General features: G+C 38.7%; 1 protein-coding gene across 4 annotated transcripts; it reads left to right on the top strand.

The window, feature by feature from the left end:
* The first annotated feature begins 1,211 nt into the window (after positions 1-1,211).
* Positions 1,212-23,115, top strand: RAVER1 (ribonucleoprotein, PTB binding 1). 4 transcript variants are annotated; one of them, XM_088154976.1, is made up of 12 exons: positions 1,212-1,698; positions 3,363-3,596; positions 5,703-5,938; positions 8,393-8,569; positions 9,949-10,039; positions 11,895-11,946; positions 14,400-14,455; positions 15,015-15,062; positions 17,039-17,170; positions 19,412-19,476; positions 19,764-19,829; positions 22,156-22,441. In XM_088154976.1, the coding sequence occupies exons 1-12, from the start codon at positions 1,500-1,502 to the stop codon at positions 22,300-22,302; spliced, it is 1,503 nt and encodes a 500-aa protein (XP_088011102.1). In that variant the 5' UTR covers positions 1,212-1,499; the 3' UTR covers positions 22,303-22,441. The 4 variants fall into 4 exon arrangements, with proteins under 4 accessions (XP_088011102.1, XP_088011100.1, XP_088011101.1 ...); XM_088154974.1 differs by lacking the exon at positions 19,412-19,476 and having other exon boundaries at positions 22,156-23,115; XM_088154975.1 differs by lacking the exons at positions 17,039-17,170; positions 19,412-19,476 and having other exon boundaries at positions 22,156-23,115.
* Positions 23,116-23,375: the final 260 nt, after the last annotated feature.

Below are 23,375 nucleotides of genomic sequence, written 5' to 3' on the forward strand. Positions count from 1 at the left end.
GGAAATTCCATAAAACGGAAGAAAAAAAAAAAAAATTCCATGGGAAAATTCCCAATTCTCCAAAAAAAAAAAAAAAAAAAAAATGGATTTTTGGGTTTTGTGGAATTCTGGAATTCTTGCCTTATTTCCCAAATCCCATCTTTTCTCCTGGGTGGGGGGGGGAGTTCCTGACACCCCCAAAATTCCCAAAATTCCCAAAATTTTTTGGGGGGGGGGGGTGGGGGGAGGGGGCTGGATCTCCTTCCTTCCCAACCACGATTTGGGAACTTTTTTTTTTAAAAAAAAAAAAAAAATTTAAAAAAAGCAAAATGAAAAAATAAAAATTTAAAAAAATAAAGAATAATAAAGAAATAAAAGCCTGGCACTTTATTGGGGTTTTGGGGGGAATTCCAAAAATTCCTTTATTTATTGCCTGCTGTGCCCCTCCCCCGGAATTTGGGGGGGATTTGGGGATCCTAAATAAAGGCTGGAAAAGGTCCCTTGGCTTTTTTGGGGGGGTTAATTTGGGATTTTTTAGGGTCTTTATTTAAGTTATTTTGGGGTCTCTCTTTGGGGTTAATTTGGGTTTTTTTGGGGTCTCTTTGCGGGATATTTCGTGGGGTTCAGAGGTCCAAAGCAAGCAACCAATAGAATCTCTCGATCTTGGGGGCTCACCCGCCGCTGCCCAATCACAACCTCGGACACAACCAACTCTCCCTTCCGTCCAATGGGAGTCGCTGTCTTATCCGCAGCCCTTTCCCACATCCCCAATCAGCGCTGCGGATACTCCGAACCGACCCATCCTCCAATCAGAAGCCGCGTTATTGACGTGGCGGGCCGTGGCGGGGCCAAGATGGCGGCGGCGCTCTCGGGGAGCGGAGCCGGGCCCGGGCCCGGAGCGGAGCCACCGCGGGGCTCGACCGGGCCCCTGAGGAGGAATTACCGCCCCTGGACCCGGCCGAGTGCGGAAGCCGCCTGGAGCACAGCGAGCGGCAGTTCCGCAACCGGCGGAAGATTCTGATCGCGGCTTGCCGGCGGATGTGACCAACCAGGTGAGGCGGAGAACGGGGATGGAGAACGGGGATGAGCGGAATGAGGGACGGGAAACCGGGACCGGAGCCTGACCCCACACGGCTTTGGGATCCCCAAATCCATCCCGGATTTTTTCCTTTCCTTTTTCCTTTCCTTTTCCTTTCCTTTCCTTTCTTTCCTTTCCTTTCCTTTCCTTTCCTTTCCTTTCCTTTCCTTTCCCCTTTCCTTCCTCCCTTCCTTCCCAAATTTTTCCGTTCTCTGCCTCCAAATCATTCTCTCCCCACTCATTTTAAATCCTCCAAAAGCCCAAAATTCCCTCCTGGAATTCCCAAACCACCCCCCGGGTTCGTTTTTCCATTCCCATTCCCGAGAGTGAATCCGCGCCCCGAGGCCGAAGGTTGGGAATTAATTTCGGGAAGGGCAAAGTCTGGAAGATCCGGTTTGGGAAGAGGAGGAGAATCTTCCCGAGGGGGAAAAAAAATCCTGGAATGTCAAACTGGGGACACTGGAGGGGCACTGGCGATCCTCAGCCAATCCATTCCAGGAATTTGGCTTTTTTTTTTCCTCCTCATTTCCATGAAAAAATCCCTTTTTTTTTTGTTTTTTTTTTGTTTTTTCCAGGATGTCATGAGTTATTGAAGGATTATGAGCTCAAATATTGCTTTGTGGACAAGTACAAGGGGACAGGTGAGGAGGAGTCCCTGGAATTTCGGGATCAGCTCCCCACCCAGGATTCCCAAAAAAAAAAAAAAAAAAACCATCAGGGGGAAAGGGAAGAGCTTGGGAAGCTTCCCCAGTTCCCACCCGGGGAGGCTTTTCCACTCCAAGGCCCCCTTTTTTCAGGGATTCCCAAACCCCGTTTTTCCATGAATCCTCCCCTTTCCCAAAACCCCAATTTTTGGGGAAATCTCCCTTTCCCAAACCCCCATTTTCCCACAAATCCTCCCATTTCCCAAACCCCTTTTTTCATGAATCCTCCCCTGTCCAAACCCCATTTTCCCAGGAACCCTCCCCTTCCCCAAACCCTCTCTCCCCTTTCCCAAACCCCTTTTTTCCATGAATCCTCCCCTCTCCCAAACCCCATTTTCCCAGGAATCCTCCCCTGTCAAAACCCCATTTTCCATGAATCCTCCCCTTTCCCAAACCCCCATTTTTTGAGGAAATCTCCCTTTCTCAGATCCCATTTTCCCAGGACCTCTCCCCTTCCCCAAACCCCAATTTTTGAGGAAATCTCCTCTTCCCCAGACCCCGTTTTTCCATGAACCCTCCCCTTCCCCAAACCCCATTTTTTGAGGAAATCTCCTCTTCCCCAAACCCCATTTTCCCAGGAATTCTCCCCTTCCCCAAACCCCAATTTTTGAGGAAATCTCCCCTTCCCCAAACCCCTTTTTTCCACAAACCCTCCCCTTCCCCAAACCCCATTTTCCCAGGAATTCTCCCCTCTCCCAAACCCCCATTTCCCACAAATCCTCCTCTTCCCCAAACCCCATTTTTTTAGAAACTCTCCCCTTTCCCAAACCCCTTTTTTCCATGAATCCTCCCATTTCCCAAACCCCATTTTCCCACAAATCCTCCCCTCTCCCAAACCCCATTTTCCCAGGAATCCTCCCCTTCCCCAAACCCCTTTTTTCCATGAATCCTCCCCTCTCCCAAACCCCATTTTTTGAGGAAATCTCCTCTTCCCCAGACCCCATTTTCCCACAAATCCTCCCATTTCCCAAACCCCTTTTTTCCATGAATCCTCCCCTCTCCAAACCCCATTTTCCCAGGAATTCTCCCCTCTCCCAAACCCCCATTTTCCAGGAATCCTCCCCTTCCCCAAACCCCATTTTTTTAGAAACTCTCCCCTCTCCCAAACCCCCATTTTTTGAGGAAATCTCCCTTTCTCAAACCCCATTTTCCCACAAATCCTCCCCTTCCCCAAACCCCTTTTTTCCATGAATCCTCCCCTCTCCAAACCCCATTTTCCCAGGAATTCTCCCCTCTCCCAAACCCCCATTTCCCACAAATCCTCCCCTTCCCCAAACCCCATTTTTCCATGAATCCTCCCTTTCCCCAAACCCCATTTTTTGAGGAAATCTCCTCTTCCCCAAACCCCATTTTCCCAGGAATTCTCCCCTTTCCCAAACCCCATTTTCCCAGGAATCCTCCCCTCTCCCAAACCCCTTTTTTCCATGAATCCTCCCCTGTCCAAACCCCATTTTTCCATGAACTCTCCCCTTCCCCAAACCCCATTTTCCCACAAATCCTCCCCTTCCCCAAACCCCTTTTTTCCATGAACCCCCCCCTCCCCCAAACCCCCATTTCCCCCAACGCCCCCACCACCACCACCTCCTCCTCCTCCTCCTCAGCCTTCCTCACGCTGCTGGACGCCGAGCAGGCCTCGTGTGCCGTTCAGCGGCTGCAGGGCCGGCGGCTGCGGGGCCGGGAGCTGCGGCCTCAGCTGCAATCGGCCGATTCTGTGCTCTGCGTGGCCAACCTGCCCCGCCTGCTGAGCCAGCAGCGCTTCGAGGAGCTGCTGCGCCCCTTCGGCAACCTGGAGCGCTGCTTCCTGGTCTACAGCCCGGCCACTGGCCACTCTAAAGGTATTGCTGGCCCCCACCCGGGGGTGGGGAGGGGTTTTGGGGTTTTGGGGAAATTTGTTCGATTTTTCCTCCAAAATCGTATTTTTTCTGTGAGTTCTGCCCTTTCCGAATTCCTATTTTCTTAAAGTTTTTCCCCCTTTCCAAACTCCTTTTTCTTAAAATTTTTCCCCTTCCTAACCCTCTTTTCTTAAAATTCTTCCCTTTCCCAAGCCCCTTTTTCTTAATATTTTTCCCTTTTCCAAACCCCCCTTTTCTTAAAATTCTTCCCTTTCCCAAACCCCTTTCTTCAAATCCTTCCCTTTTCCAAACCCCTTTTTCTCAATTTTTTTTTCCCCTTTCCAACCCCTTTTTCTTCAAATTCTTCCCTTTTCCAAACCCCTTTTTCCACAAATCCTTTTCTCTTCCCAAACCCCTTTTTCTCAATTTTTTTTTCCCCTTTCCAACCCCCTTTTCTTAAAATTCTTCCCTCTTCCAAACCCCTTTTTCTACAAATCCTTTCCCCTTTCCCAAACCCCTTTTTCTTAAATTTTTTCCCCTTCCCAAACCCCTTTTCCACAAATCCTTTCCCCTTCCCAAACCCTATTTTCTTAAAATTTTTCTCTCTTCCAAACCCCTTTTTCTTAAAATTCTTCCCCTTCCCAAACCCCTTTTTCTCAAATTTTTTTTCCCCTTTCCAAACCCTATTTTCTTAAAATTCTTCCCCTTTCCAACCCCCTTTTCTTAAAGTTTTTCCCCTTTCCAAACCTCTTTTTCTTAAAATTTTTCTCTCTTCCAAACCCCTTTTTCTTAAAATTCTTCCCCTTTCCAACCCCCTTTTCTTAAAATTCTTCCCTTTTCCAAACCCCTTTTTCCACAAATCCTTTCCCCTTCCCAAACCCTATTTCCTTAAAATTCTTCTCTTTTCCAAACCCCTTTTTCTTAAAATCCTTTCCCTTTTCCAACCCCCTTTTTCTTAAAATTCTTCCCCTTCCCAAATCCCTTTTTTCCACGAATTCTTCCCCCTTTCCAAACCCCTTTTTCCACAAATCCTTTCCCCTTTTCCAAATCCCATTTCTCCAGCGATCCTTCTCTTTCCAAACCCTCTTTTCCCACGAATTCTCCCCTTTTCCAAATCCTCTTTTCCTCCAAATAGTTAAAATTCAATTCACAATTATTTTATTTCTCCTCGCTCTCTACATCCCATTTCACTTTCCTGCTGACAAATTTTTACGGCTCCTGCTTTTAATCACGATTCTGCCATTTCTGAGCCCTGCTCTTTGCAGGTTTTGGCTGATTCTTTGCAGATTTTGGCAGATTTTTTGCAGGTTTGGGGGATTTTTTGCAGATTTTGGCAGATTTGGGCAGATTTTTTGCAGATTTTGGCAGATTCTTTGCAGATTTTCGCAGATTTTTTGCAGATTTTTCACAGATTTTCACAGATTTTTCGCAGATTTTGGCAGATCCCTTGCAGATTTTGGCAGATTTTTCGCAGATTTTCACAGATTTTTCGCAGATTTTGGCAGATTTTTTACAGGTTTTGGCAGATTTTTTTCAGGTTTGGGCAGATTTTTTGCAGATTTTCGCAGATTTTTTGCAGATTTGGGCAGATTTTTCATAGATTTTGGCAGATTCTTTGCAGATTTTAGCAGATTTTTCGCAGATTTTGGCAGATTTTTGGCAGATTTTTCTCAGATTTTCGCAGATTTTTCGCAGATTTGGGCAAATTTTTCACAGATTTTTTGCAGATTTTTGCAGATTTTTCCCAGATTTTCGCCATTTTTTCCCAGATTTTTGCCGTTTTTTCACCGATTTTCACCGTTTTTTCCCAGATTTTCGCCGTTTTTTCACAGATTTTCACCGTTTTCTCACATATTTTCACCGTTTTTTCCCAGATTTTCACCGTTTTTTCACACATTTTCACCGTTTTTTCACATATTTTCACCGTTTTTTCCCAGATTTTCACCGTTTTTTCACACATTTTCACCGTTTTTTCACACATTTTCACCATTTTTTCACACATTTTCACCGTTTTTTCCCCGATTTTCACCGTTTTTTCCCCGATTTTCGCCGTTTTTCCCCACTTTCCCCCCTCCAAACTTCCTGACACGCCCACCCCTCCCCGTGCAGGCTACGGCTTTGTGGAATTCATGAAGAAAGACTCAGCAGCCAGGGCCAGGTCGGAGCTGCTGGGGAAGCAGTTGGGCACCCGAACCCTCTACGTGCACTGGAGCGAGGCGGCCGCGCTCAGCCCGGAGCTGCTGCACTCGCGCTGCCTCTGCGTGGACAAGCTGCCCCACGGCTACAGCGACCTGCAGCAGCTGCAGGGCCTCTTCGGGGCCATCCACAAACCCACCTTCTGCCAGGTTCGGCGCTTTTTTTTGGGGTTTTTTTGGGATTTTTTGGGGTTTTTTTGGGGTTTTTTTTGGGGTTTTTTGGGGTTTTTTTTGGGGGGCGGGAGATGTGCCGGGTGTGGGGTTTTAGGGATGGGGTTTTGGGGTTTTTTTTGGGTTTTGGGGTGTTCTTTTGGGTCTTTAGGATGAAGTTTTGGGGATTTTTTGGGCTTTTTTGGGGGATTTTTTGGGATTTTTTGGGGTTTTTTGGGGTTTTTTTGGGGGGCGGGAGATGTGCCGGGTGTTGGCGGTCACCTCCTTGTCCCAGGTATGTTCTGGGATTTGGGGATTTGGGGTTTTTTTGGGGGGGTTTGGGTTTTTTTGGGGGGTATTTAGGATGAGCTTTGCGGGTTTTTTTGTTTTTTGGGGGGGATTTTTTGGTTGTTTTTTGTTGTTTTGGGGGGTTTTTGGGTGCGGGAGCTGTGCCGGGTGTTTGCTGTCACCTGCGCTCTCTCCTTGTGCCAGATTTTGAGTTTTTGGGGTGAGATTTGGGTTTTTTGGGATGAAGTTCGGGGTTTTTGTGGTCAGGGAGTGATTTGGGGCAAACGAGGAGTTCTGGAGATTTGGGATTTTTGGGTTTTTTGGGGGTTTTTTGGGGTTTTTTTTGGGAGCGGGAATTGTTCTGCTTGTTTGCGGTCGCCTGTGCTCTCTCCTTGTGCCGGGTGTGGGGTTTTAGGGATGAGGTTTTGGGGGTTTTTTTGGGTTTTGGGGTCTTCTTTTGGGTCTTTAGGATGAAGTTTTGGGGATTTTTTGGGGATTTTTTGGGGTTTTTTGGGATTTTTTGGGGTTTCTTGAGGGGTTTTTTTTTGGGAGCGGGAATTGTTCTGCTTGTTTGCGGTCGTCTGTGCGTTCTCTTTGTGCCGGGTGTGGGGTTTTAGGGATGGGGTTTTGGGTTTTTTTGGGGGGGTTTGGAGTTAGATTTGGGTCTTTAGGATGAAGTTTTGGGGATTTTTTGGGGATTTTTTGGGGTTTTTGGGGATTTTTTGGGGTTTTTTTTTGGGTTTTTTTTGGGTGCGGGAGCTGTGCCGGGTGTTGGCTGTCGCCCACGCTCTCTCCTTGTGCCGGGTGTGGGGTTTTAGGGATGAGGTTTTGGTGTTTTTTTGGGGGTTTGGAGTTAGATTTGGGTCTTTAGGATGAAGTTTTGGGGATTTTTGGGTTTTTTTTTGGGTTTTTTGGGGGATTTTTTGGGGGTTTTTTGGGGGTTTTTTTGGGGGCGGGAGATGTGCCGGGTGTTGGCGGGTCACGTCCTTGTGCCAGGTGTGGGGTTTTAGGAATGGGGTTTTGGGGTTTTGGGGTGTTCTTTTGGGTCTTTAGGATGAAGTATTGGGGGTTTTGGGGATTTTTGGGGATTTTTTTGGGTTTTTTGGGATTTTTTGGGTTTTTTTGGGGTTTTTTGGGGTTTTTTTTGGGTGCGGGAGCTGTGTCGGGTGTTGGCTGTCGCCCACGCTCTCTCCTTGTGCCGGGTGTGGGGTTTTAGGGATGGGGTTTTGGGGTTTTTTGGGGGGTTTGGAGTTAGATTTGAGTCTTTAGGATGAAGTTTTGGGGGTTTTGGGGATTTTTTGGGGGATTTTTTGGGGTTTTTTGGGGGTTTTTTTGGGTTTTTTTGGGGGCGGGAGATGTGCCGGGTGTTGGCGGTCACCTCCTTGTGCCGGGTGTGGGGTTTTAGGGATGGGGTTTTGGGGGTTTTTTTTGGGTTTTGGGGTGTTCTTTTGGGTCTTTAGGATGAAGTTTTGGGGATTTTTGGGGGATTTTTTGGGATTTTTTGGGGATTTTTTGGGGGGTTTTTTTTGGTTTTTTTTGGGGGGATTTTTTTTGGTTTTTTGGGGTTTTTTTGGTTTTTTTTTGGGGGGGAGGTTTGGATGAAGGAGGGCTTTGAAGATAGGACAAGAGGATGGATTTGGGGAGCAATTCCCAAAATTCCCCTTTTCCTCTATTTTTCCCCTGATTTTCTCCTGATTTTCCCCTGATTTTTCCCTGTTTTCCTCCCATTTCCCCCCTGATTTCCCCCATTTTTCCCCCATTTTCCCCTGATTTTCCCCCGTTTTTCCTCTGATATTTTTCCCCATTTTCCCCCTGATTTCCCCCGTTTTTCCCCTGATATTTCCCCCGTTTTCCCCCCATTTTTCCCCTGATATTTTTCCCCATTTTTCCCCTGATTTTTCCCCTGATTTCCCCCGTTTTTCCCCTGATATTTTCCCCATTTTCCCCCCATTTCCCCCCGTTTTTCCCCTGATATTTCCCCCATTTTCCCCCCGTTTTTCCCCGTTTTTCCCCTGATATTTCCCCCATTTTCCCCTGATATTTCCCCCATTTTCCCCCCGTTTTTCCCCTGTTTTTTCCCCCATTTTCCCCCCATTTTCCCCCCGTTTTCCCCTGTTTTTCCCTGTTTTTCCCCTGATATTTTCCCCGTTTTTCCCCGTTTCCCAGCTGGCCCAGGGCCGGGGTTTTGCCGTGCTGGAGTTCGAGTCCCCCGAGGCGGCCGAGCGGGTCCAGGAGGCCACGGACGGCTCAGCCCTGGCCGGGACCCGCGTCCGTGTGTCCTTCTGTGCCCCGGGGCTGCCCGCCAGGAGCATGCTGGCTGCTCTGATAGCGGCCCAGAGCACGGTGAGCCTTCATCCCCATCATCATCATCATCATCATCCCCATCATCATCATCATCCTCATCATCATCCCTGTGCCCCCCATCCCCGTCCCTGTGCTCCTCATCCCTGTCCGTGTGTCCTTCTGTGCCCCCTGTCCTGTCCATGCTGGCTGCTCTGATAGCGGCCCAGAGCACGGTGAGCCTTCATCCCCATCATCATCATCATCCTCACCTTCATCCCTGTGCTCCTCATCATTCATCATCCTGTGCTCCTCATCCCTGTCCGTGTGTCCTTCTGTGCCCCCTGTCCATGCTGGCTGCTCTGATCGCTGCCCAGAGCACGGTGAGCCTTCATCCCCATCATCATCATCCTCACCTTCATCCCTGTGCTCCTCATCATCATCCCTGTGCCCCCCGTCCCCGTCCCTGTGTCCTTCTGTCCCCCCTGTCCTGTCCATGCTGGCTGCTCTGATAGCGGCCCAGAGCACGGTGAGCCTTCATCCCCATCATCATCATCCTCACCTTCATCATCATCCTCACCTTCATCCCTGTGCTCCTCATCATCATCCCTGTGCTCCCCGTCCCCGTCCCTGTGCTCCTCATCCCCGTCCCTGTGTCCTTCTGTGCCCCCTGTGCTGTCCGTGCTGGCTGCTCTGATTGCTGCCCAGAGCACGGTGAGCCTTCATCATCATCATCCTCATCATCATCATCATCCTCACCTTCATCCCTGTCCTCATCATCCTCACCATTCCATCCCCATCCCTGTCCATGTGTCCTTCTGTCCCCCCTGTCCTGTCCATGCTGGCTGCTCTGATAGCGGCCCAGAGCACGGTGAGCCTTCATCATCATCATCATCATCATCATCATCATCATCATCATCATCATCATCCTCACCTTCATCCCTGTGCTCCTCATCATCATCCCCGTGTCCTTCTGTGCCCCCTGTCCTGTGCTGGCTGCTCTGATAGAGCACTGTGAGCCTTCATCATCATCATCATCATCATCCTCATCCTCACCTTCATCATCCTCATCCTCACCTTCATCCCCGATTTTCCCCATTTCTGCTGATTTTCCCCCAATTTCCAAGGCACTAAATTACCAATAATTCCGATTTTCATTCATTTCCAAGGCACTAATTGTTCATTAATTCCCATTCTCACTCGTTTCCCATGGGAATAAATTATCAATAATTCGGATTTTTCTGGATTTTGCCGAATTTTGCTGATTTTCCCCCAATTTCCAAGGCACTAAATTACCAATAATTCCGATTTTTATTCATTTCCAAGGCACTAAATTACCAATAATTCTGATTTTCACTCGTTTCCCATGGGAATAAATTAAAAATAATTCGGATTTTTCTGGATTTTGCCGAATTTTGCTGATTTTTCCCCCAATTTTGCAGGCCCTGAGTCGGGGCCGGGGGCTCCTGCCCGAGCCCAACCCCCTGCAGCTGCTGCAGAGCCTGGGCAGCCACAGCCTGCAGGGAAAACAGGGTGAGAGAGGGGAAAAAATGGGAATTTGGGGTGAAAAATGGGGATTTTGGGAAAAATGGGAAAAAAAAAATGGGGGTTCTGGGAAAAAAAATGGGGATTTTAGGGTGAAAAATGGGGAAAAAATGGGGAAAAAATGGTTTGGGCAGCAACAGCCACAGCCTGCAGGGAAAACAGGGGGAGAGAGGGGAAAAAAATGGGAATTTGGGGTGAAAAATGGGGATTTTGGGAAAAATGGGAAAAAAAAAATGGGGGTTCTGGGAAAAAAAAATGGGATTTTAGGGTGAAAAATGGGGAAAAAATGGGATTTTTTGGGCAGCCACAACCTGCAGGGAAAACAGGGGGAGAGAGGGGAAAAATGGGAATTTGGGGTGAAAAATGGGAAATTTGGGGGTGAAAAATGGGGAATTTGGGAAAAATGGGAAAAAAAAAATGGGGGTTCTGGGAAAAAAAATGGGGATTTTAGGGTGAAAAATGGGGATTTTACAGGAAAAAATCGATTTTTTGGGGGGAGAAATGGGGGATTTTAGGGGTTAAAAAATGGGGATTTTTTGGGGGGGGGAAAGGGGATTTTTGGGGAATTTTTTGGGGATTTTTTGGGAATTTGGGGGGAATTTTTTTTTGTTAAATTTTGGGAAATTTCCTGCCAATTTTGGGGGATTTTTGGTGGCGAATTTTTGGGGGATTTTGGGGATTTTTTTGAGCGAATTTTTGGGGATTTTTGAGCGAATTTTTGGGGGATTTTTTGGGGAATTCTTTGGGGATTTTTGGGAGTTTGGGGGGGAATTTTTTTTTTTATTTTGTGGAAATTTCCTGCCAATTTTGGGGGATTTTTGGGCGATTTTTTGGGCATTTTTTGAGCGAATTTTTGGGAGGATTTCGGGATTTTTGGGCCGATTTTCTTGGGATTTTTTTGGGTCGATTCTTAGGATTTTTTTTTTTTTATAAATTTCATTTATTTTTTTTTTTTTTCCCTGCAGGAATTTTGGGAGCTGCCCCCTCTCTGCCCCTGCTTGCCCCCCCCCGGGGATTCCCTTGGCTCTGCTCCAGCTCCAGCTCCTGCACGGCCCCTCCCAGGTCACCAAAATTCCCAAAATTCCCAAAATTCCCAAAAATCCGGGGGGGGTTCCATGGAATTTGGGGCTTTTCCTGAAATTTCGATTTTTTTTCCTGAAATTTCGATTTTTTTTCTGGAATTTCAGGGTTTTTTTCCTGGATTTTTAGGGTTGTTTTTTTCCCAGTAATTTCGATTTTTTTTTTTCCTGGAATTTCAATTTTTTTTTTTCCCCCCCTCAATTTTAGGATTCTTTTCCCTGGAATTTCACTTTTTTTTTTCCTGGAATTTTAGGGTTTTTTTCCTGCAATTTCGATTTTTTTTTTTCCTGCAATTTCCATTTTTTCCCAGTAATTTCGATTTTTTTTTCCCCTGGAATTTCAGGGGTTTTTTTCCTGGAATTTCGATTTCTTTTTCCTGGAATTTCGATTTTTTTTTTTTTTTTCCTGGAATTTTTCATTTTTCACAGCTTTTTTTTTTCCCTGGAATTTTCCTCTTTTCTCAGCTTTTTTTTTTTTTTCCTGGAATTTTTCTCTTTTTCCCAACTTTTTTTCCAGGAATTTTTGGTTTTTTTCCAGGAATTTTCTCTCTTTTCTTCTGGAATTTCCCCCTTTTTTTTTTTTAAGTAATTTTCCTTTTTTTTGATCATTTTTCCCTCCTTTCCTCCCCATCCCAGGATTTTTTTTTTTTCCCCATGGATTAATTCCCTCCCTTGGATTTTTTTCTTTTTTCCAGGATTTTAATTTCTCCTTTTTTTTTTTTTTTTTTAATTAATTTTTTTATTCTTTTTTTTTTTTTTTCCAGAAACCTGGAATTTTGGGGGATTCCCCCCTGAGCTCCCTGGCCCTGCCTGCAGGTAAATCCTGGAATTCTGGAAAAAAAAATTCCCAAAATTCACCCAAAATCCCCCCAAAAATTCCCTAAAAATTCCTCAAAAAATTCCCAAAAAATTCCCAAAAATCCCCCCAAAACTCCCAATTTTCAGCCCAAAAGTCCCCAAAAATTCCCCCCAAATTGCCCCAAAAATTCCCCAAAAATCCCCCAAAAATCCCCAAAAATTCCCAAAAAAATCCCAAAAAATTCCCCAAAAATTCCCCAAAAATTCCTCTCAAAATTCCCAAAATCTCCCCCCAAAATTCCCCCCAAAATTCCAAAAATCCTGAAAAATTCCCCCCAAAACTTCCCCTCCAAATTTCCCACCCAAATCCCAAATGGGGGAAAATTGGGGGAATTTGGGAAAATTTGAATTTGGGATTTTGGGTGGGAAAATTTGGATTTGGGTGGGAAAAAAAACGGAATTTTGGGTGGGAAAATTGGGGAAAATTTTTTTTTTTTTTTAAATTCTCAGTTTGTGGGGATTTTTTTTTTGTTTGTTTTTTTGGTTTTTTATTTGTTTTTTTGGGGGTTTTTTTGGGTTTTTTTTTTTCGTTTTTTTTTTGTTTTTTGGGGTTTTTTGTTTTTTTTTTTTCGGTTTTTTTGGGGTTTTTTTTTGGGTTTTTTGGGGGGGGGTTTTTGGGTTTTTTTTTTCGGGTTTTTTCGGGTTTTTTTTGGGGATTTTTTTGGTTTTGTTTTTTTTTTTTTGTTTTGTTTTTTTTTTGTTTTTTTAGGAACCCCAAAATCCCCAATTTTTAAATTTTAATTTAATTTTTTTTTTTTCCCAGGTGCTCCCCCTGGGGGGGGACCCCAAAATCGGAGCCAAACCCAAAATCCAGGGGGAGAACGGAGCCCCCTCGGTGAGGACCCAAAAATAAAATTGGGGATGGGAACCCCAAAAAAAAAAAAAAAAAATTGGGATGAGAATCCAAAAAAAAAAAAAAATTTGGGGATGGGAACCCCAAAAAAAAAAAATTTGGGGATGGGAACCCCAAAAAAAAAAAAAATTGGGATGAGAATCCCAAAAAAAAAAAAAAAATTTGGGGATGGGAACCCCAAAAATTTGGGGATGGGACCCTAAAATTTGGGATGAGAAACCCCCCAAAAAAATTTGGGGATTGGGATCCCCCCAAAAATCCCCAAAAAATCCCCCCAGGGACCCCCAAAATCCCCCCAAAATTCCCCAAAAATTCCCCAAATCCCCCCCCAGGACCCCCCAAAATTCCCCCCTGACCCCCCCCAAAAATCCCCAAAAAAATTCCAAAAAAAATCCCCCCAAAAATTCCCCCCCCCCGGGGACCCCCAAATTTCACCTCAGGGACCCCCAAAATCCCCCCAAAAATTCCCAAAAAATTCCCCAAAAAATCCCAAAAAAATTCCCAAAAAATCCCCCCCAAAAAATCCCAAAAAAATTCCCAAAAATCCCCTCAGGGACCCCCAAATTTCACCCCTGGGACCCCCAAAATCCCCCCCCAAAATTCCCCAAAATTCCCCCAGGACCCCCAAAAATCCCCCCAAAAATTCCCAAAATTCCCAAATTTCCCAAAAATTCCCAAAAATGCAAAAAATCCCCAAAAATCCCCTCAGGGACCCCCAAATTTCACCCCAGGGACCCCAAAATCCCCCCAAAAATTCCCAAAAATCCCCAAAAATTCCCAAAATTCCCAAAAATCCCCAAAATTCCCAAATTTCCCAAATTCTCCCCCAGGTTTCTCTGCTCGGGGCCCCCCCCCGACCCTTCCTGAGGCTCCTGAGGCCCCACCCAGGTCAGTCCCAAAAAATCCAAAATTTTTTTTATTTTATTTTATTTTAATTGAAAATTGTTGGTTTTTAATTGATCATTCCAGTGTTTTATTCAAAAATTCCTTTTTTTTTTAATTAAAAAAAAAAAAAAATTTTTTTTTTTACTTGAAAAATTCTGGTTTTTAACTGAAATTTCCTTTTTTTTAAATTAAAAATTCTTTTTTTAAAAATAAATTTTTTTTATTAAATAATTCCCTTAAAAAAAATCAATTTTTTCATTAAAAATTTCCCTTTCTTTAATGAAAAAAATTCCATTTTTAAATTAAAAACGTCCATTTTTTTTTTTTTAAAAAGTTTCCTGATTTTAATTAAAAATTAAATTAAATGAAAAATTCTCTTTTTCAAGACAAAAATCCATTGTACAAAATTTCCTTTTTTAAATTTTCCTTTAAAAAAAAAAAATTTGAATTTCCCCTTTTTTTAACATTTCCATTTTTTTCTTTTAATTCTCTTTTTTTCTTTTTTTTTTTTTTTAATTTCCCACTCCTTTTTTTTTTGGTGAGAGATGAAATTTTAAATTTTTTTTTTTTAATTTATTTTTTATTCTTTATTTTTTTTAATTTTTAAAAAATTTATTTCAATTCGTTTCTTTTTAATATTTGGATTTTTTTATTTTGATTTTTTTTTTTTTAGGGAAGGGATTTCAGGTCAAACCTGGAGCTTTGGGAACCCCCAGGGAAACCCAACAGGTGAGAAAATTTGGGGAAAAATTGGAAAATTTGGGGAAAAATTGAAATTTGGGAAAATTGGAAATTTTAGGGTGAAAAATTGGAATTTTTGGGTGTGAAAATTGGAACTTTTGGGGTGAAAATTGGAATTTTTGGGGGGTGAAAATTGGAATTTTTGGGGACATTTGAGTGGAAAATTGGGAAATTTGGAGGTGAAAAATTTGAATTTTTTGGGGAAAAAAAAAAAAAAAAATCCCAAATTTCCATTTTTTTTTATAGGAGTTGGAGGAAAAAAAAATCTTCAAAAATATTAATTTTATAGAGAAATTGGAATTGAAAAAAAACTCCAAACTCTGAATTTTTAATGGGAATTTGAATGGGAAAAAAAAATTTAAAAAAATCCATTTTTTACATAGAAATGAAATTTTAAAAAACCTCAAATTCCCAAATTTTTAATAGAAATTAAATCATAAAAAAAAAAAAAAAATCCAAATTCCCAATTTTTTTTTTTAATTTTGGGATTTTATTCCTGATTTTTTTTTTTTTTCATTTTTTTAATTTTTAATTTTTATTTTTGCAGGATTTGAGCTCCAGGATTTTCCCCAGATTTGGACCCAGCAGGAACAAAGTAAAAATTCCAATTATTTAAATTTTTTTTTAAGGGGAAAAAAAAAAAAAAAAACCAAAATTTTAAAATTATTTGGTGGGGAAAAAAAAATTTAAATTTTTTTTGGGGTGGAAAAAAAATATTCGAATTTTTTTTTTTTTTTACTTTCTCAGGGAAAAGAAAAAATCGAATTTTTTCTTTATTTTTCCCCAAAAAATCCAGATTTTTCCCCCCCAAAAAAAATCCCATTTTTTCCTTTATTCCCCCCCCAAAAAATCCAATTTTTCCTTTATTTCCCCCCAAAAAATCCATTTTTTTTCTTTTATTCCCCCATAAAAAAATCCGAATTTTTTTCTTTATTTTTCCCCCAAAAAATCCAGATTTTTCCCCCATAAAAAATCCCATTTTTTCTTTTATTTTCCCCTAAAAAAATCCATTTTTTTCTTTTATTTCCCTCCAAAAAATCCGAATTTTTTCTTTATTTCCCCCCAAAAAATCCAATTTTTTTCTTTATTTCCCCCCCCAAAAAATCCCATTTTTTCTTTTATTTCCCCCAAAAAATCCCATTTTTTTCTTTATTTCCCCCCCCAAAAAATCCAATTTTTTTCTTTATTTTTCCCCAAAAAAAATCCAGATTTTTCCCCCATAAAAAATCCGATTTTTTCTTTTATCTTCCCCCAAAAAATCCGATTTTTTCCTTTTATTTCCCCGCAAAAAATCCAATTTTTTTCTTTTATTCCCCCATAAAAAATCCGAATTTTTTCTTTATTTTTCCCCCAAAATCCAGATTTTTCCCCCCCAAAAAAATCCAATTTTTTTCTTTATTTCCCCCCAAAAAATCCAATTTTTTTCTTTTATTTTACCCAAAAAAATCCAATTTTTTTCTTTTATTTCCCCCCAAAAAATCCAATTTTTTTCTTTATTTCCCCCCTAAAAAATCCCATTTTTTCTTTTATTTCCCCCTAAAAAAATCCCATTTTTTCTTTTATTTCCCCCCAAAAAAATCCAATTTTTTTTCTTTATTTTTCCCCAAAAAATCCAGATTTCCCCCCCCAAAAATCCCATTTTTTTTCTTTTATTTCCCCCCCCAAAAAATCCAATTTTTTTCTTTATTTTTCCCCCAAAAATCCAGATTTTCCCCCATAAAAAATCCGATTTTTTCTTTTATTTTCCCCCCAAAAAATCCAATTTTTTTCTTTATTTTTCCCCCCCAAAAAATCCAATTTTTCCTTTATTTTCCCCCAAAAAATCCAATTTTTTTCTTTTATTTTCCCCCCACAAAAATCCGAATTTTTTCTTTATTTTTCCTCCAAAAATCCAGATTTTTCCCCCCCAAAAAATCAATTTTTTTCTTTTATTTCCCCCCCCCAAAAATCCCATTTTTTTCTTTATTTTCCCCCAAAAAATCCAATTTTTTCCTTTATTTTCCCCCCAAAAAATCCAATTTTTTTCTTTATTTCCCCATAAAAAAATCCCATTTTTTCCTTTATTTTCCCCCCAAAAAATCCCATTTTTTTCCTTTTATTTCCCCCCAAAAAATCCCATTTTTTTCTTTTATTTCCCCCCCCAAAAATCCCATTTTTTTTTCTTTATTTCCCCCCAAAAAATCCGAATTTTTTATTTTTCCCCCAAAAATCCAGATTTTTCCCCCCAAAAAAAATCCAATTTTTTTCTTTATTCCCCCCCAAAAAAATCCCATTTTTTTTCTTTTATTTTCCCCAAAAAAATACAATTTTTTTCTTTTGTTTCCCCCCAAAAAATCCAATTTTTTTCTTTTATTTCCCCCCAAAAAATCAAATTTTTTCCTTTATTTCCCCCCAAAAATCCAATTTTTTTCCTTTATTCCCCATAAAAAAATCCCATTTTTTTTCTTTTATTCCCCCAACCAAATCCGATTTTTCTCCATTTTTTTTTTTCTTTTTCTTTTTTTCCAGGGCTCTTCCTCTCCTCCTCCTCCTCGTCCCCCCCTTTGGGTCCCCCCCTCCCCCCGTTTTTTGGGCTCTTCCTCCTCCTCCTCCTCCTCGTCCCCCCCTTTGGGTCCCCCCCTCCCCCCGTTTTTTTCGGGGTCCCCGGGGTTCAATTTCAGTTCTGGCCTCCAGGCTGGGCTCAGGCAGAGCCAACTCTGCAAGGTGAGAAATTCAATTTTTATCAAATTTATTATCATTAAAAATAAAATTTAAAAAATCCGATTTAAAATAAAAAAAATCGCATTAAAATTCGGATTTTAAATGGGAAAAATTCCAGTTAAAATCGGATTTTAAATGAAAAAAATTCCCATTAAAATCTCATTTTAAATAAAAAAAAAATCGCATTAAAATCGGATTTTAAATGGGAAAAATTCCCATTAAAATTTTAAAAAAAATCCAATTTAAAACTAAAAAAATCGCATTAAAAATTGGATTTTAAATGGGAAAAATTCCAGTTAAAATTCGGTTTAAAATGAAAAAAAAATCCCTTAAAAATTGGATTTTAGATGGAAAAAATTCCCATTAAAATCTCATTTTAAATAAAAAAAAATCGCATTAAAATTGGATTTTAAATGGGAAAAATTCCCGTTAAAAATTCGATTTAAAAGGAAAAAAAAATCGCATTAAAATTGGAATTTAAATGGGAAAAATTCCCGTTAAAATTAAAAAAAAAAATCCAATTTAAAATAAAAAAAATCGCATTAAAAATTGGATTTTAAATGGGAAAAATTCCCCTTAAAATTGGATTTTAAATGAAAAAAAAAATCCCTAAAAAATTGGATTTTAAATGGGAAAAAAAATCCCTTAAAAATTGGATTTTAAATGGGAAAAATTCCCGTTAAAATTCGATTAAAAGGAAAAAAAAATCGCATTAAAATCGGATTTTAAATGGGAAAAATTCAGTTTAAAATTTAAAAAAAAATCCAATTTAAAATAAAAAAAATCGCATTAAAAATTGGATTTTAAATGGGAAAAATTCCCATTTAAAATCCGATTTAAAAGGAAAAAAAAATCGCATTAAAATTGGAATTTAAATGGGAAAATTCCCCTTAAAATCACGTATAAAATGAAAAAAAAATCACATTAAAATTGGAATTTATATGGAAAAAATCCCGTTAAAATTCGATTTAAAATTTAAAAAAAAAATCACATTAAAATTGGATTTTAAATGGAAAAATTCCCGTTAAAATTTAAAAAAAATCCAATTTAAAATAAAAAAATCGCATTAAAATCGGGTTTTAAATGGGAAAATTCCCGTTAAAATTCGGTTTAAAATGAAAAAAAATCCCTTAAAAATTGGACTTTAAATGGAAAAAATTCCCCTTAAAATCCGATTTAAAAGGAAAAAAAATCGCATTAAAATTGGAATTTAAATGGAAAAATTCCCATTAAAATTCGGTTTAAAATGAAAAAAAAAATCGCATTAAAATTGGATTTTAAATGGGAAAAATTCCCCTTAAAATCCCGTTTAAAATGAAAAAAAATCGCATTAAAATTGGATTTTAAATGGGAAAAATTCCCGTTAAAATTGGATTTTAAATGGGAAAAAAAATCCCTTAAAAATTGGAATTTAAATGGAAAAAATTCCCGTTAAAATTCGATTTAAAAGGAAAAAAAAAATCGCATTAAAATCGGATTTTAAATGGGAAAAATTCCCATTAAAATCTCATTTTAAATAAAAAAAAATCGCATTAAAATTGGATTTTAAATGGGAAAAATTCCCGTTAAAATTCGATTTAAAAGGAAAAAAAAATCGCATTAAAATTGGAATTTAAATGGAAAAATTCCCATTAAAAATTCGGTTTAAAATTAAAAAAAAATCCCATTAAAATCGGATTTTAAATGGGAAAATTCCCGTTAAAATTTAAAAAAAAATCCAATTTAAAATAAAAAAAATCGCATTAAAAATCGGATTTTAAATGGGAAAATTCCCGTTAAAATTGGAATTTAAATGGAAAAAATCCCGTTAAAATCCGATTTAAAATGAAAAAAAATCCCTTAAAAATTGGATTTTAAATGGAAAAAATTCCCGTTAAAATAAAAAAAAAAATCCAATTTAAAATAAAAAAAAATCGCATTAAAAATTGGATTTTAAATGGGAAAATTCCCGTTAAAATCCGATTTAAAAGGGAAAAAAAAATCGCATTAAAATTGAAATTTAAATGGGAAAAATTCCCGTTAAAATTCGGTTTAAAATTAAAAAAAATCCCATTAAAATCGGATTTTAAATGGGAAAAATTCGCGTTAAAATCTCATTTTAAATAAAAAAAAAATCCCATTAAAATCGGATTTTAAATGGGAAAATTCCCATTAAAATCCCATTTAAAAATCCCTAAAAATCAACTTTAAAATTTTTTAAATTCCCCCAAAATTTGAATTTTTTATTTTTTTTTTCTCCCCCAGAGCCTCTCGATGCCCCGAGCTCTGACTCCATCCTGACCTTGGCAGCCCCAAATCATCAAATCAAGGTAAAAAAAAAAACCCAAAAAATCAGAAATTATCCCAAAAAAAATCACAAAAATGTCCCCAAAAATCCCCCCCAAAAAACCCCAAAAATTCCCCCAAAAAATCCCAAAATCCCCCAAAAAAATCGCCAAAAAAACTCAAAAAAAATCTCAAAAAAAACCCCAAAAAACCCAAAAAATCCCTCAAAAATACAAAAAAAAAAATCTTAAAAAATCTTTAAGAAATCCTCAAAAATTCCCCCAAAATTCCCCTAAAATTTGAATTTTTTTTTTTTTTTTTTCTCCCCCAGAGCCTCTCGATGCCCCCGAGCTCCGACTCCATCCTGACCTTGGCAGCCCCAAATCATCAAATCAAGGTAAAAAAAAACCCCAAAAAATCCCAAATTATCCCCAAAAAATCCCAAAATGTCCCCAAAAAAATCCCAAAATGTCCCCAAAAAAATCACAAAATGTCCCCAAAAAAATCATAAAAATATCCCCAAAAAATCACAAAAATATCCCCAAAAAATCACAAAAATATCCCCAAAAAATCACAAAAAATATCCCCAAAAAATCACAAAAAATATCCCCAAAAAACCTCAAAAAAATCCCTAAAAATCACAAAAATGTCCCCAAAAAATCACAAAAATATCCCCAAAAAATCCCTAAAAATATCCCCAAAAAATCACAAAAAAATCCTCAAAAAAATCACAAAAATATCCCAAAAAATCACAAAAAAATCACGAAAAAATCACAAAAAATATCCCCAAAAAATCACAAAAAATATCCCAAAAAACCTCAAAAAATCCCTAAAAAATACTAAAAAAAACCCGGAAAAAAATCCCTAAAAAACCCTAAAAAAATAAGAAAAAAAACCCTAAAAAAATCCCCCAAAAATCCCAAAAAATCCCTGTAAAACCCCTAAAAAATCCCCCCAAAATCCCTTTATAAATGGAATTTTATTCTTTAAAAACCCCCCAACACCTCAAAAAAATCCTAAAAAAAATCTCACGAAAATCCCCAAAAAATCCGCAAAAAACCTCAAAAAAATCCCTAAAAATTCTCCAAAAAATTCCGAAAAAAAAACCAAAAAACCCACAAAAAAATCACAAAAAAATCCCCAAAAAACCTCAAAAAAATCCCTAAAAATACTAAAAAAAACCGTGAAAAAATCCCTAAAAAACCCTAAAAAAATCCCAAAAAATCCCTAAAAATTCTCCAAAAAATTCGAAAAGAACCCCAAAAAATCCCCAAAAAATCACCCAAAAAACCTCAAAAAAATCCCTAAGAATACTAAAAAAATCCCTAAAAATACTAAAAAAAACCCGGAAAAAATCCCTAAAAAACCCTAAAAAAATCCCCAAAAAACCCTAAAAAAATCCCAAAAAATCCCTGGAAAAATCCTCCAAAAAATCTAAAAAAAATCCCCAAAAATCCCTAAAAATTCTCCAAAAGATTCCGAAAAAACCTCCAAAAAATCACAAAAAATCCCCAAAAACCTCAAAAAATCCCTAAGAATACTAAAAAAATCCCTAAAAATACCAAAAAAAACCCCTGAAAAAATCCCTAAAAAACCCTAAAAAATCCCCAAAAAACCCTAAAAAAATCCCCCAAAAATCCCCAAAAAATCCCCAAAAAATCCCTGTAAAAATCCTCCAAAAAATCTAAAAAAAATCCCAAAAAATCCCTAAAAATTCTCCAAAAATTCCGAAAAAACCACAAAAATCCACAAAAAATCACAAAAAATCCCCCAAAAACCTCAAAAAAATCCCTAAAAATACTAAAAAAATCCCTAAAAATACTAAAAAAAAACCTGGAAAAAATCCCTAAAAAACCCTCAAAAAAATCCCAAAAAATCCCTAAAAATTCTCCAAAAGATTCCGAAAAAACCTCCAAAAAATCACAAAAAATCACCCAAAAAACCTCAAAAAAAATCCCTAAAAATACTAAAAAAATCCCTAAAAATACTAAAAAAAAACCGGAAAAAATCTTAAAAAAATCCCTAAAAATACTAAAAAAAAACCGGAAAAAATCCCTAAAAAAACCCCAAAAAATCCAAAAAGCCCCCTAAAAAAATCCAAAAAAAATCCAAAAAAATCCCCAAAAAATCCTAAAAAAATCTCCCAAAAATCCCCAAAAATCTAAAAAAAAATCCCAAAAAATCCCAAAAAATTCTCCAAAAATTCCGAAAAAACTCCAAAAAATCACAAAAAATCCCCCAAAAACCTCAAAAAATCCCTAAGAATACTAAAAAAAATCCCTAAAAGTACCAAAAAAAAACCCGGAAAAAATCCCGAAAAAAATTCCCTAAAAAACCCTAAAAAATCCAAAAAAAACCCCTAAAAAATAAAAAAAAAACTAAAAAATCCCCAAAATCCCCAAAAAATCTCAAAAAATCCTTAAAAATTCTCCGAAAAATTCCGAAAAAAAACCCAAAAAATCCCCAAAAAATCACAAAAAAAATCCCTAAAAATACTAAAAAAATCCCTTAAATACTAAAAAAAAAACCGGAAAAAATCCCTAAAAAACCCTAAAAAAATCCAAAAAAAACCCTAAAAAATCCAAAAAAAACCCTAAAAAATCCTAAAAAATCCCCAAAAATCCCCAAAAAAATCCTAAAAAATCCCTGTAAAACCCCTAAAAAAATCCCCAAAAATCCCCAAAAATTCCCTTTATAAACGGAATTTTCCCCTTATTTTCCAGCCGCTCTCTGGCGCCCCCAAGCGGTCGCTGCCGCAGCTGCCGCCGCCGCCCGAGCGCAGCCCCGAGGGCTCCTACGTGGGGCAGCACTCGCAGGGGCTGGGGGGACACTACGCGCACTCGTACCTCAAGAGAAAACGCATCTGTTAGGGGGAAAAAGAAAAAAAAGGGAGAAAAAAGGGTGGAGAGAAAGCCCAGAAAGAGAAAAAAAAAAATCGCGAAAAAAAACCCCGAAAAAATCGACAAAAATTGATAAAAATCGCGAAAAAATCGACCAAAAATCGCGAAAAAATCGACCAAAATCGCGAAAAATCGACCAAAAGTCGACCAAAAAAATCTCAAAAATCGCGAAAAAATCGACCAAACATCGACAAAAAATCGACCAAAAAAATCTCAAAAATCCGAAAAGAAAAAAAAAAATCACCGAAAAATCTAAAAATCAAAAGAAAAAAAAAAAAAATCCGAAAAAATTGTTTTAGAATTTCTCCCGCCCCCCCCCAAAAAAAAAACCATCCCCAAAAATTCCTCTCAGAATTTAGAAAAAATATTATTAAAAAATCCCGTTAAAAAAAAAAAAAACCAAAAATTCCCCTCAGGGCTTTTACGTGGGGTTTTTCTGGTTGGATTTTTGAAGTTTTTTTTTTTTTTTCTTGGAATTTTTGGGGTTTTTTTTTTTAGGTTGGATTTTTGGGAGGTTTTTTCCTTGGAATTTTTGGATTTTTTTTTGTTGGATTTTTTGGGGTTTTTTTTGTTGGACTTGTTGAGGTTTTTTTTTTTCTTGAATTCTTGGGATTGTCTTACTGGAATATTTTTTGTTGTTTTTTTTTTTTAATTTTTGAGGTTTTTTTTTTTTTTCCTCGTTTTAATGTCTGCTTTTGCTGTAAAAGGGGGGATTTGGGGCGGGGCTGTGTCCCCCTCACCCCCCTCTCTTCCTTTTTCCTCAAAAATAAAGTTATATTTATATCTCTGCCTCCTCCCATCTTTATTTTTATTTTGAGTTTTTTGCGTTATTTCGCTGCCGTTTCGTTATTTCCGAATCTCCCCAAACGCCACCGCCATTACAGGGCGTCCCTTTCTCCTTCCAGCTTCCCCCAAATTCCCCCCTGGAGCCCAAAATTCCCAAATTTTCCCCCAAAATTTTTCCCCAAATTCGCGCTCGGGCTTTTAGAGCGCGATGTAGGCCGCGCTCACTTCCGGTTCTCCTCACGCTCACTTCCGGTTTC

Source organism: Sturnus vulgaris, chromosome 33, assembly GCF_052056855.1.
Source record: "Sturnus vulgaris isolate bStuVul1 chromosome 33, bStuVul1.hap1, whole genome shotgun sequence".
In the NCBI taxonomy this organism is placed as follows: Eukaryota; Metazoa; Chordata; class Aves; order Passeriformes; family Sturnidae; genus Sturnus; species Sturnus vulgaris.

Bases quoted from the DNA above. Each gene is read 5' to 3' on its own strand.
- RAVER1 (XM_088154974.1), top strand. From the start codon at position 1,500: ATGTCAAACTGGGGACACTGGAGGGGCACTGGCGATCCTCAGCCAATC. The intron at 1,699-3,362 runs GTGAGGAGGAGT...CCTCCTCCTCAG, and splicing joins GGACAAGTACAAGGGGACAG to CCTTCCTCACGCTGCTGGAC. The intron at 10,040-11,894 runs GTGAGAGAGGGG...TTTTTTTTCCAG, and splicing joins CAGCCTGCAGGGAAAACAGG to AAACCTGGAATTTTGGGGGA.